Genomic DNA, 12,925 nt, shown 5'->3' on the forward strand with positions numbered 1-12,925 from the left:
CGGACGGACCCGCGCCCCGCCCGGCTCTCCTCCTCCTCCTCCTGCTGCTGCTGCTGCTGCTGCCGCTCCCGCCCCGCGCGGCTGGCGTGAAGCGGGCGCGGAGCAGCTCGGGCAGCGCGGATCGGGGCTGGTGGGGCGGGGAGGAAGCGGGGCACAAAAGCACAAAATTGGCAAGAAAGAAGGGGGGGAAAATGGCGAACGATTCTCCGGCCAAAAGTCTGGTGGACATCGACCTGTCCTCTCTGCGGGTAAGCCCCTTGCGCGCCTATTTGCGCACCTTTGCGCGGCTATCGGGGCGCGGTTGCGCGCGCATTGGAGGGGGGAGGCTTTTTTTGCAAGGGTGTTTTTTTTGGGGGGGGGTGCCACCTTACAGGAGGCACTGGGCTGGGGGGCAAGCTCGGGTTGGTGCCGAGCAGGGTGGGAGGCAGCGGGGCGGTGGGGGGAGTCTCCAGGCTGCTTTCCTTTGTTTGCATGTGTTGGCATGTGCGGGGTGGGGGACAGGGCGCAACAGCTGCGCGGCCAACATCCTCCCTGGCCCCAGCGCCCCCGCCTGCCCAGCGCTCTGCCCTCAGCCACCGCTTTGCCACACAGATACCTGACTTCTCTCCCCTTTTCATTCCCCTCGCCCCACCCCTGTGTAGGACCCAGCTGGGATTTTTGAGCTGGTGGAAGTGGTTGGCAATGGCACCTACGGGCAAGTGTATAAGGTGGGTGTCTTCTCTTGGCTTTGTTTTGTTTTGTCTTTTCTTTTTTTTCCTGGTCTCGTTTTGTTTCTCTCCTCTCTTCCCCACGCCACGGACTCTCTCTGCTTTGTTGCTTGCCCAGCTCGTGCCAGGCCACCCTGGTTTGCCCACAAAAAGTTAAGCGCGATACAAAAGGTGACGATGTTATAGGACGACTGTGCCAGCTCCCTGCCCACTGTGGCCTTTTCCCAAGGACAGCCTCCAGGGGTTAAGAAAAAGGGACAGAAAGGACTGTCTTAACCACCCTTTCCCCAAACCATTTAAGATCTTCCTTAGTTTTTTTTTCTTCTTCTTTCTGATCAAGAATGCAACTGGCTAAGCAGTCGTTGGGGGCCAGCTGAGGAGGGGAATGTGCTCCTTGCAAATCCATTAAAAAATAACTGAGAGAAGGAAGGTCTTGCTTTTGTGTTGTCTTAAAACAAAGGGGTTTGGCCTTGTTTGAAACTTGTCACCTGGTTTCCTGGTTGAAAACCCTGCCCAAGTGGCTCTAGATGCTAAGTCTAGGCTAAGTGGTGCTGCTTGTAGGGTGTGTGTGATTGGGGCGGGGGAAGAGTCTGGGAGCAGTGACAGTGGACCAGCAGAGCAGGAAAAGGTCATTGTCTGCAAACAGTAAAATCAGAATTCCTAGAATAACCTGTTAGACGAGTGTATAAAGAAAAAAAAATGAAGGGAGAGAACCCATGTGGGTGTGAAGCTATGGTCTACTTTTTAACGTTCAGTACAGGGAACAAACGCACTTTGAGACTGCATGACTTTGCAATGAGCAGCTCTTACCAGTATGACTAATTAACTATGATCCCCATTTATTCCAATAAAATGGAAATTGGAAGAGGGCATTCTTTTCTGTGTTCTGTTTTTTTTTTTTTTAAATAAGACTACAGAGCTTAACCTTTCCCCAGTTGTAAGTTGCTATTCTATACATCTCCCTAACTATAATATAAGCAAGCCGTTTTGGTGCGTCTTCTGCAAACAAAAAGCATTTAGTTTTTCTTTGAGAAAGTAAGCTCCAGCGTCAATGATAGAGGATCATACTATCTCTCCATAATGGACAAATCTCATTTAAAAGTAGAAATCAAATATCTTGACTGCTGCTGCTTGCAAAAGGCTGGAAAACCATATGGCTCAACAGGCCTGGGTAAGGTATAAAGGCTGATTAGAAGCTGACCTCTGACATTTCCCTCGGGGTAATCCATTTAATAATTAGTTTTCTGTAATCTTTCTGCTGCAAAGCTTGTATCACCTGGACCCTCTTTATAAGAAAAAGTGGGGTGTGAATGCCTGACTTTAAACTCTCCTGTTGATTATTGCAGCTGGTATATTGTTAGTTGGTTTACCTGATAAGACTTTGAACTAATTAGAATATTCTTTGTTGGGTTAACTGCCTGACAATAGGAGTTCTTAATTTCATTTTGTTGAAGTGCAGTAGAAGAGTCCTAGAAAAACTACTAAACTCCTCTCCACACTACCCCAAACTTAGCCAACATATTTATCAAACAATGGATAAGAAGTTTTGATTACATGTAAGTTAAGAGTGGTGTGTTGGAAAGACCTCATTTTTGGTACTACATTTTAGAAATTAAATAATGCTACCTTTGTTAGAAACTCCTTGGACATCAGCATCATATTTTGTCAAGTGTGAACTTACAATAGGGGACAGGTTCATTTTTTGTCTGTGTAAGGTGACATAAGCAACAAAACTTTCCCAAGATAAGAACGCAAGGTTTATGGAAACAAAGGTCTGATCCTGAGTTCCTTGCATAACCTACACACCTTTAGGGCTAAGGTAAGAGTTTTGCATGTAAAAAGAATATACCAGTGGGCCCTAAATTAGTAGTTAGTTTTCTGTGTCCTCAATTCTGTGTTTGGGGTGGGAGGGGGGAATTCAGTACTGTGGCAGGATGAAAACTTTTAACTGGATTTGTTTGTCAAATGGAAATAGATTTTCAGCCATTTAGGATTGCATTACAAACGGTCATTATAGATTTCTCAGATATTGCTAGTTTGATTTACTTCCAGGTTTGTCTTAGCATCGGTGATGATGTCATCTGGACTGTAGGTATATGGTTGGCTGGCTAACTGCCACTGCAGAGACTACAGAGGGAGCATGAGAGTGCATTACGTTATCTCTTTGTCTAATTCATATACATTGGTGATTATACTGAAGGTCGTTTGTCTTGCTGAGGAATTTCTCTTCAGAGCATAAAAAGATCCTCAACCTGTTGACCGTAGTCAATACTAGTTTTTTCCTCTGTCTCAAGTCCACTCAGTTTCTTTGAAAATGGCTTTTTCATGAAAGAGAGAAATTATAGAAGATAAAACCCCCTCCAAAAACAAGGGGCAGGGGGGAATGGCAAAGGTCTAAAATAGGCTTCTGAATCAATATTTAGCATTTAGAGAGAGCCCAAGTTTTGCAGTGTAGGCAGAGCCATTCACCAGGCTGGGATTTTGAATATTGGGATTTTGTGCAGTTACAAGAATCTGCCAATGTGGAATTCACTGTGGGAATGAGACATAAGCAACACTGCTTTTCAATAGTCTGTCTCCTAGTCAAGTGAGTAGCTTCTACCTTTTTCTTTTTAATCATAGACTTGGTTATTGTTCCCCATTTTTCTGGGGAACTCTGCATTTCAAGAAAAGCATATTATGCAGTGATGAATCAAGGGAAAAAATGAACATGAGATTCCACTAGACTCAGTGTGATTGAATGAGATGGAAATTATTTAGTTACTATGTTCACTGTGGGGAGGTTAGTTAATTTATTGGTTTGTGTCCCAAAGCTAGCTACAATCCACTGTCAGAGAATTTTTATTTCCTCAGTATAAGAAGTGAAGATGTGTATATGGCTTGTCTAGAGATTGTTGGCAATTTTGTCACAGAGTTTCAAATGTTGAGAAGAAGAAAATAGCAAGTTTTAGTGTTCTGGGCCAGGAAGCAAGTAGTTAAAATTTTGAGATACAGTGAGTGAAGTTGCTCTGAATTGCTGTGGAAGTAGAAGAGCTCCAGGTTTCTTTTTTAAAAGTATAAATTGTAATGAGAGAAGTATTTTTATTAGAATTCTGAGAAGAGTTTCTCTTCAACAAGTTATCAGCTGATCTTGAGCTGAAAGGCATGTGCAGACTTGTGCACAAATGTGTGTTTCCTTCTTTTAGATTGCAGAGCTGGACTAGCTGTGTGTTCTAGTCATATTTCTATTGTTTGTTTATTAAAAAAACACCTGACAACTAGGCAAATGTTTCAATGTTCAACTACCATATTTTATTAACGGCTTATTTCTAGAAAAAGGTGCATGTGGTATGTGAATAAATACAGTGATATACTGTGATACAATTTGCTTTTTGGAGATTATCTGAATGACATGTAACCTAATGGAAAATGTAGTTATGATGTAATTTTACATGTTTTTTGGGGTTATCTTTTGAAGTAAGTTCTTTGCATACAGTATCTTCTAGTCTTTAAGTCAATCACATTTTATCAGAGCACTTAAATGAATGCAAATTCCAGGAATACTTATCTGGCAGCTTGTCTTAAAATTTTTCTGTGGATCATTTGCAAATACTGCAAATCATCCCAAGCAATATTGTACTACTTTAGTTAATTTTTCAGACCAAAATAGTCAACTTCACATTTGAAGGGTAAAGGTTAGTTAGCCAAAAAGAAAAAATGTTTACTTGTAATTTGAGAGAAAATCTTAGTAAATTACTGTCGTGTTTTTTTTTTGTTTTTTTTTAAAGTGCAAAATTGAGTATATAAATGATAGGCATTCGGTCACCCTTTTAGAAGTTTATTAACTTCAGATCTGCTTAATGAAAGTGGCTGCTGGTATGTAATTTACAAGCTAGCTTTAGATTAAACTATAGTAACACTTAATTATTTCTCTTTTAGAAAAAATAAAAAAAGATATTAACCTTTTATAAAAACAGCTGCGGTACATGTGCTGTTACTTCTGTCCTTTTTACATATGGCAACCACGCATTTCTAGGTTGGCAGAACTGAGTAGGAAAAAAAATTCCCATGCTAGGTTTGAAGCATAACAAAAAAAAGTGCCAGAAAGCTCGGAGTTAGGGATGACAGTCCTAAGTTCCCTTAATTCGTGCTGGTCTTGCTTTCTAAGTATCTTGTAATAGTTAATTCATAGTGAAGGCTTCTTTTGTTGATTTATGTCGCAGCCTTCCAAAACTGTATGTAAATGATGTGTATTGTCTAAATTCTGGCTCATAAAAGGAAATGATGTAAGATGTGGTAGTTTAAATGCTGATTTGAAAATAAATTAAACTAGGATAAATGTTTTTCTTTTACTAAGGATACCCTCTCCCTTAATGGATTTTTATTTACAAAGATAGCTTCTTTTTGTTGAAGGAGGAGATGTAGCGCTTGGTATTTTTAACTAATAGTTGACTGATTATATAGCATAGATGCACTTTCTTTTCTGTCTCTCTAATAAACGGACATCATTGTGGATTCAAATTATTATTTTCAGATGTGAATACAATTCCAGTTTTATCACTATAATGTCAAACTGCATGTATTCAGTATTGTTGGGTCACTTGGTTTCAGGAACTGGACCAGATCAGCTTATTTAAGTATGAACTGCCTTCCTTCTTTTCCTCTTATTTTCTGAGGGAATTTCATTGTCCAGTATTGACTTTTTTTTTTTCTTGAGCGAATTGGTAAGGGCTTGTAATTTAAAAAAGAAGAAGTGGTATTTTTAAAGTTTTTATAGTTAAATGTATTCTCATTTTACTCAGTTGCACTGTAAAAGGATTGCCAACTTCTGAAAAGCCCCATGCCCCCCAAATCCTTTCAATTAAATATACAAAAGCTAGGCAGGTGGCCAGTGGGGATTACTGATATTTATTTTTATTTAAAAAAATGCAACCTGCTAATTGTGGGTAACCACATGTTCCCTCTCCTCTTCCCTCCCCCATTCCATCTGTCTGTTTGTCAAACCTACTTTTGGTATCGTGTCTTAAATCAAATTGCAAGCTCTTGGGGCATGGGATGTGTCTTAGAATAGTTAGCATGGTGACTGCCTCCACGGCAAAGCCCTCACCTGGTGGGGGTCTTTCTGTACTAGATTGTAATGTACATAAAATGTAATATTAAGAGCTTGATCCAACTCTTGTTAGAAGTTGGTATGCAGACTTCTCTTCAGTGGAGTTTTGGGCTTTGACTAGGACTACAGAACCTATATCTTTTTCTCCCACATCCTTTTTCATTTTGGGTAGCCACTCTGTTGTTCTACTCTATAAACTGATCTGTTGTTGGGAGACCTCTTCTCAATACCTAGCTTCCTGTGTTGTAGCTGTTTGGAAGGAGGATTCTTCTCCCCAGCTTGTCCAGGGTGAAGAATTTCTGTGTATACGGATTTCTTCTTCTCCCATCAACTCATTCATGAAGAGATGAAAAGTCACCAGAGAAGTTTTCTGTGCTAGTCTGAGTAATAGTGGGTGGCTTTGATTGCAGAAGTGAGGAACAGGTAGACAAGCATACTACTTTTTTTCTGCCCCACAAGCCCCTCCCTTTGAGAGGTTATGAGGACAGCCTTAGCCTAAATTTTTCTCTTTGTGGATTCTTCTTTACTGCAGGGACTGCTGTCAGGGACCAGAGGGAAGTCTCTAAGGCCATGAAGTAAATGTGGAGGCACAAGGGATTGTCTGTGGCTATGGTGACAGCAGCTCTATCCCTCCCATTTGGTGGAATGATGCGAGGGAATTTCTCTGAGGGGATCTCACTTTAAAAGAAGCGATCAGCCCTTTCTGCTTGTATTGGCTTTAGTATAAACCTTCAGCTGCAAAGATGGCTGAGTTGTCTTATGGTCTAGTTAGTATGTACTCTTTTTTTAAAGGTGGAACTTTTAGTTTGAACATCATTTCTAGCCTCTTGGAGTAGTCACACATTTTCTTAAAATGTCATCTTAAAGTTTTTATATTTTTGTCTCTAAAACTAGCTCTTGCAGGACTATTTCTCATTTCTTCCGCTTCCAGCTTTGAATGATATTGGCTTCTAATGTGATACAGTTAACTTATGGCGAATAGGTTGATGCAGTCATAGTTGTAGAAGATCTGTACATACAGCTTTATTTTAGGACTCGCCTACCATTAGTAGAGTGGTACCATTCTACTAATAACATTCAATGGTACTCATACTAGTACCATTAGCTATGGTAGCCTGAAGTCAGGCAGAAGGCAGGGCAAGGTGGCATCTTATAGACTAACTGCTTCAGAGAGGCATGAGCTTTCATAAGTGACAATTTACTTAATCGGTGGCTGATGAAGTAGGTTGTCACCTACAGAAGGAAACAGGTGCTAGCCTGCCTTACCTTCTACCCACCATTAGTCGATGGGGAAAAATCAGCTGACTTCAAAAAAAGTAGGGTGGCAACTCATAACTATGCAAGATGCTTATTTTTTTTAATCAGACCCTTTAATTCATAGTGCTCTGTCTCTCTAATTTTTTTAAAAAAAGATTTAGATAAAAGATTAAAACTATTGTCTTAGGAGACCATCATCTTTTTTTTGAACCTTTTTTGATTTGATTTGAAGGTATTAAAATTAGGCCTTGTTACTCGATAGGAATTCTTTGGTTGATTTTGAGGTTTTCCCATCTCATTTAGATATTTTTTAAAGTGCCTTCCTCTTGGTTGCTGCATGAAAGACTTGTTATACAGGGTCACCACTTCCCTGCTTGTACAAGTGTTGCCAAATGCCCAGTGTGCTATTTCTAAGGTTTTGGTGCCCCTACATCCCATAAAGCAACGATGAAGTAGGTTGTTACCTATGAAAGCTTGTGCCTCTTTGAACAAGTTAATTTCTAAGGGTTCAGACTGTTATGGGTAAAAAAACAAACAAAGACAAACAAACAAAAAAACCCAAAAACCAAATACACTTTACTGGAAGAAGCAGCATGTTAGTTCAGCCTGTCTCCACAGTGTCTGTATAGATCGGACGCTTCAGTGGGGCTTTTTGGTGCTTTTATCTAATAGCTGATTGAATCAGCTATTAGATAAAAGCTCTAAAAAAGCCCCACTAAAACGCCCTATTTATACAGATGTTGGGTGAGCTAGGTCCAGCTAATGCGATGCTTCTTCTGGGCATGCTCTGGACTCTGTAGAGACGTGCAGAGTTTAAAGTAAAGCACCTTTTTGTAGGGGTGCACCAACAGAGATCTTTGAGGTTGATACCGATAGCCAGTTTTTAAGGAGGCATATCAGCCAATACCAATCCCATTTTTGATACGCAGCTCTTTAGCTTGAAGAGCTATGTCCAGCTGGTAAGTCTGGTGTGGTGGAAGGGGTGTGTGGGGGGGTGGATCAAGGCCTCTGCAGTGAGGGAGGGAATGGGGCTGGGACAGGGGCAGGCAGGGACCAGCTGGGGCGGGGAGGGGCACGGGACAGAGCTGCAAGCAGCTCATCAGCGGAGGGGGGGAGGAGGAGTGTGCCCCCTGAATCTGCACAGTGCGGAGTGGGCTGCAGCTGAGGCTGGGACAGGTGTGGGATGGAGGTGCAGCTTGTTGGGGGGGTGTGCTCCCGCTGCTGCATGCAGCTTTTTTGGTGCTCGTCTGGTAGCTCCCACTGCTGCTCCTGCCGCTGGTCTGGGAGGGCGGGGGGCATGTGGCCCTGGATCTGCCCAACTGGGAGGAGCCCGGCCCCAGCCTGCCCTGTGCAGATCACCCCCCTCACTGAGGGGGCCGTGATCTGTGCCCCCCCCCCAACGCCCCTTCCACCACACCAGACTTATCATCTGCATAAAGCTCTCCACTTTGTGGGCTCTGATCCTCACTGCCTATGTGCTGCCCTGCACATCGTACCAATGTATCATTGCACCTCTACCTTTTTTGTGTCTATGTGGAGGGGGGTGGGGGAGTTATGTCTGTAAGCAGCCTAAGATCCCACTTTGCCTTAATTTCTGGCTGTTTACAGTCAGGGAGCTCTGAAGTGGTGGGTGACAACCTTTTTGGCAGGTGTGCCATAAATTAGTCCTGCATTATCCCCAAGTGCTGTTCTGGTCCTCTTCCTCTGCCTGATCTGCTGCTCTGCTTTCTGTTCCCTGCCCTCTCTGCGACTGTGCTACCTGTCCCCTCCCCAGTGTGCCTCCTGTGACACAGGTTGCTTGTGCTGTTTGTGGCATGTGTGCCATGGGTTGACCAACCCTGCTTTAGAGAATCTTTGCTGTTGCTTCTAGTTTTGCAGTAGAAGAGTAGCAAAGTACTATTCAAAGCCTTGCAAGGCCGTTAAAATTGACTAGCATGGCACCTGTTTCAGTTTGCTACTGTTTTGTAAATCTGTGATCAGCATTGTGGCTAGACAGGGGTAGGTAGCTATATTAGTCTGAAATCAGGCAGAAGGTAAGGCAGGGTGGCACATCAGAAACTTGTTCAAGAAGGCTTAAGCTTTTGTAGGTGACGACGTGCTTTGTCAGAGGCTGTGCACTGTTGGAGAACTTAATGTCAGGGACTGAGAACTACTTGAGAAGTGGAGAACAACCAGCCTTGCCTCAGCACTTTTAGGCTCTTGCCTGAGAAGTCAGTAGATGGGGATTAGTCGGATACCTCGGGTGAAGTTAGAGGCTAATGCACCCTGGACAGCCCACTAGTAGCAATCGCAGCAACCATTGGCAGGAGTAGGAGGGGGTGGGAATTAACTTACCATGTAATTCACGTTCTCTGCTATCTAGGGGCAACAAACAGCCCTAGCTCCACCCTTATCTTTAATATCAGTCTCATACTAGAGTAGAGGTAGGTCTTGGCTAGAATTTGGGGTTGGAAGAATGTGAATAAGAGCAAAAGGAGAAGGTGGGTCTCAGTGTAGTATGAGGAGATTTGTTGGGGAAGAAAGGAGAAAATACAGTAGAAGAGGTCAGAACATGATTTGGGGAAAGGAAGAGCAAAAGACATACTGGAATGGAGGAAAAGGGGAACCAGTCTTTAAATGGAAAACCGCATCAGGATTGGAAAGAAAGTACTGTGATTCTGAATTAAATTTTTTAATAATATATTTGTTAGAAAGCTGGCATTCTGTCAAATACAGATCTCTCTGTGCTACTCTGTCAAGGTACACTGGTCTTGGCTTTGTGGGCATGGTATATCAGGAATTTTTCACCTTGGTTGATAGGTACTGGGTACAGCCCAGTCTGAATAACTTTGCTAGCAGAAGTCCCGATAGGCGGAGTTATACCCATTAAAACTGTGTTTTGCTGGCATACCTCATGTTTGAGGAGGTGTTTTAGCTTTGCTTGTGAAAGAACACTTTGGCAGGTATAAGCTGCATTTTACAAGGTGCTTTCTGTGCGGCCCGGGAGCGATCCGGGCCCTTTTTCGAACCACGCGGGCTGTGGCCAGCAGCCCGGGCACGCTGGATCGGAGAGAACAGGCGACACGCTAGAATTAGTCACGGACGCGTAATGGTTGATTCAAGATTGTTTACTTACACCGAAGATGGTCGCGGTGTAGGCTGGACAGTTTTCCAGGCACAGCTCCGATTAAATCCTCGTTTGAGGACTACGACAAGCTCAGGTCTCTCCCACGGAGTGGTTGAGGCTCCGTGGATCCTTTTGCGCGCAGGGAGAGGGATACGTCGAGGATTGCAAACAGCGATGGGGAGAGGCTAGAGGCTGATCAGACCTCTGCTGCCTGCTTGAAATGCGCTGGGTCTGATAGGCTCCGCAGCGCTTAGAGATCTTCACGCAGCGTGAAGATCCCTCCTCCTGGTGTTCGTGGAGTCCTCCAACTTGGGCGGAAACCACTCAAGCTTTTTATACGGCTAGCAAGCCAATCACTAGCCGCCACGTGTGAATAATTTCACATGAGTCAATAATGGGGCTTGAATTAGAATACAAATGGCGGGAACTCCTTGCAACGAGCATTTCTTAACTGCAAAGAAGAAATGCACACTGCAAAGAAAGCTACAATTTGGCGGGAAAATAATTCAGTGATGCCAAAGCGCACACAAAACAAAAATCACACCCTTGGGTTGTGACACCTTCTACACTGGTATAGCTGTAGTTATAGCAGCAAAGCCTTCTGAAGGGTAAACCTCTGCTAACTAAACTTTGTAACAGTGTGGTCAAGGTGGCAAAACCCCAGTGGGAATGAAGTTACTGATATGGCTTACTTCCTTCAATTTATAGTCTTTATTTAACCACCTTTGTTCTGGTACAATTCATTAACCTGAGGAAGTTGTACCAATTTACAGTATCAGTATGACATCACATACTCTCTCTGAAATAGCTGCATCAGTACAATAACTCCTGTCTAGACAAGTTTTTAGGGCTCCAAACTCTGTTTAAGAGGCAGTACTTGTGGTTGAATGATACCCCTGAAAGTAGGGGCCATAATGGCAACGCTGACAAACCCTTAATAGTAAAGTCACTAGCATATGCTGCTATAGTAATCCAAAATACTCCTCCAGGGGATTGATGCAGTAGTGTCTGAATGAAACAGCAGTGTATCTCCAGAGTGGAGACCTTAATTGCATTTCTTTGTGCTTCTCCAAGAAACTGATAGTACTGCATATCATTAGTTGTTTTGCAGTGGGTTGATGTGAAAAAAATGAGTTGTATAGCAAGCATTACATGCAGATGTGTTGGTTCATTAATTGGCTGCCTTATTATTTACCCTAGATATTTATTTTCACTGGTTCTGTGTCTGATTTTTTTGGATTGCACTATAGTTTAGTGTCTTATCCCTGTCTTTGATTTTATTATGGCATTATCAAGGAGCAGAAGCTGGGAGATGCCATGTAAAATGTGATTGATTTCATTCCTAACTTTGTGAAAGTCTGCGTTTGGATGGGATCCTTTGTCAGTGAAACAAGGTTTCCTGATCCAAGTGTCCTATGAAAATTGACCTATTTGAAAACCATTAATGAAGTGAATCTGCCTTTTTTTTTTCCAGGCAGTATCTCCTCACTTCTTAGGTGGATTACCCATATTAAGATTGGTACATAGCTATAGATAGCTTTGTGTTTGCAGACCTTTTTGAGAATCTGAGATGAGTGATTTTTTTTTTTAGAAACGGGCATATTCTCCAACTCCAATTCATGACAATAACCTTTTGAACATTTTTCTCTGATTAAGTGCTGCTTTTACAGCATTAATGGATTCTACAGTATTGATAGATTAGTGTTGTTACTTTTCAGGATGGAACTAGAAGCTGAGGTAGAAGGACATCTTAAACTTTTGGTCAAGTAGAAACTAGTTAAAATCAAATTACTGATGTCAAGTCTGTCTCTTGACATATACGTTTTTTTACTTGCCTGCTACCCTACAGAACTGGCTTTTCAGCTGTGTTACCTCATGCTTTCCTCTTGCCTAATGTCAGTGTAATACATTTCAATCTGGTTGTGAATCTTTTATTTTTAAAATCCAATCTGCTGTAAATCTTAGTGCCCTTTCTACTAATTAACATTTAAAGCGATACATTTCTCATCCCTCTAGCAACCATTATGGATGTTCCTCTGCTGCTTATGCCTGTATTTCCAGCACCGTTAGCTGAGTTGAAATATTTTAATTGTAACGTCCATTGTAAATATGGAATCATACAGGACTTCCCATCTTTACTCTTTCATATTCAGTTTATTCATAGTTTTATAACAGAGAAAGAGAATATGGGAAAACTAAGGCATGGAGGTTCAATAACCACAGGATAGAAGGTATGAAGGTGGCAGAGGTGAATCTAGATCTCCTGATTTACCTGGGCTTTAATCACATGGCCATTTTCTCCCTTTGACTGAGAGATGAGATTTTAACTTTGACATTTACAGAATCCCCATATTGGGAGAATCTATGTTAGTAAGCTTTTTCTTTCTTTGAATGGCCTGAAGACTCCTGGCTGACTGGACTAAATGGGCCTCCTATGTACTGTAGTTATTATATGTTCCTTCTCAAAGGTGGTGGTGCCACAGAGTTATTTGTATGTTCTATCAAAAGCCGGCACTGAATCTGGCTGCTGAAACACAACTCTGTCAACTCTTTCTTCTACAGTGACTGACTAAATCCTTTTGCAGATAGAGATGGGGTGGGGAGATCTAATGGCAAGATCCAAAAAAAAAGAAACTATGGTTTCTGGCAGACATTATCATATTTAAAATTAGTTGGATCCCAGCTGTGTTATGCCCTATCCCAAAAATGGTGTGTCTTGTCACATCAGATGGGCATGGCAGAATTTAAAATTTGGGGGGGGAGAAC

At 42.3% G+C, this 12,925-nt stretch overlaps 1 protein-coding gene across 4 annotated transcripts in view; it reads left to right on the forward strand.

The window, feature by feature from the left end:
- The first annotated feature begins 165 nt into the window (after nucleotides 1-165).
- MAP4K4 (mitogen-activated protein kinase kinase kinase kinase 4) overlaps nucleotides 166-12,925 on the forward strand; it is a 216,567-nt gene continuing 203,807 nt past the window's right edge. For all 4 annotated transcript variants that reach the window (XM_014600377.3, XM_006269720.4, XM_014600380.3 and 1 more), the window contains exons 1-2: nucleotides 166-248; nucleotides 642-707. In XM_014600377.3, the coding sequence (XP_014455863.1) occupies nucleotides 192-248; nucleotides 642-707 (123 nt within the window). In that variant the 5' untranslated portion in view covers nucleotides 166-191. The remainder of the gene's footprint in view (nucleotides 249-641; nucleotides 708-12,925) is intronic.

The sequence above is a fragment of the Alligator mississippiensis genome, chromosome 1 (genome assembly GCF_030867095.1).
Source record: "Alligator mississippiensis isolate rAllMis1 chromosome 1, rAllMis1, whole genome shotgun sequence".
Lineage (NCBI taxonomy): Eukaryota > Metazoa > Chordata > Crocodylia > Alligatoridae > Alligator > Alligator mississippiensis.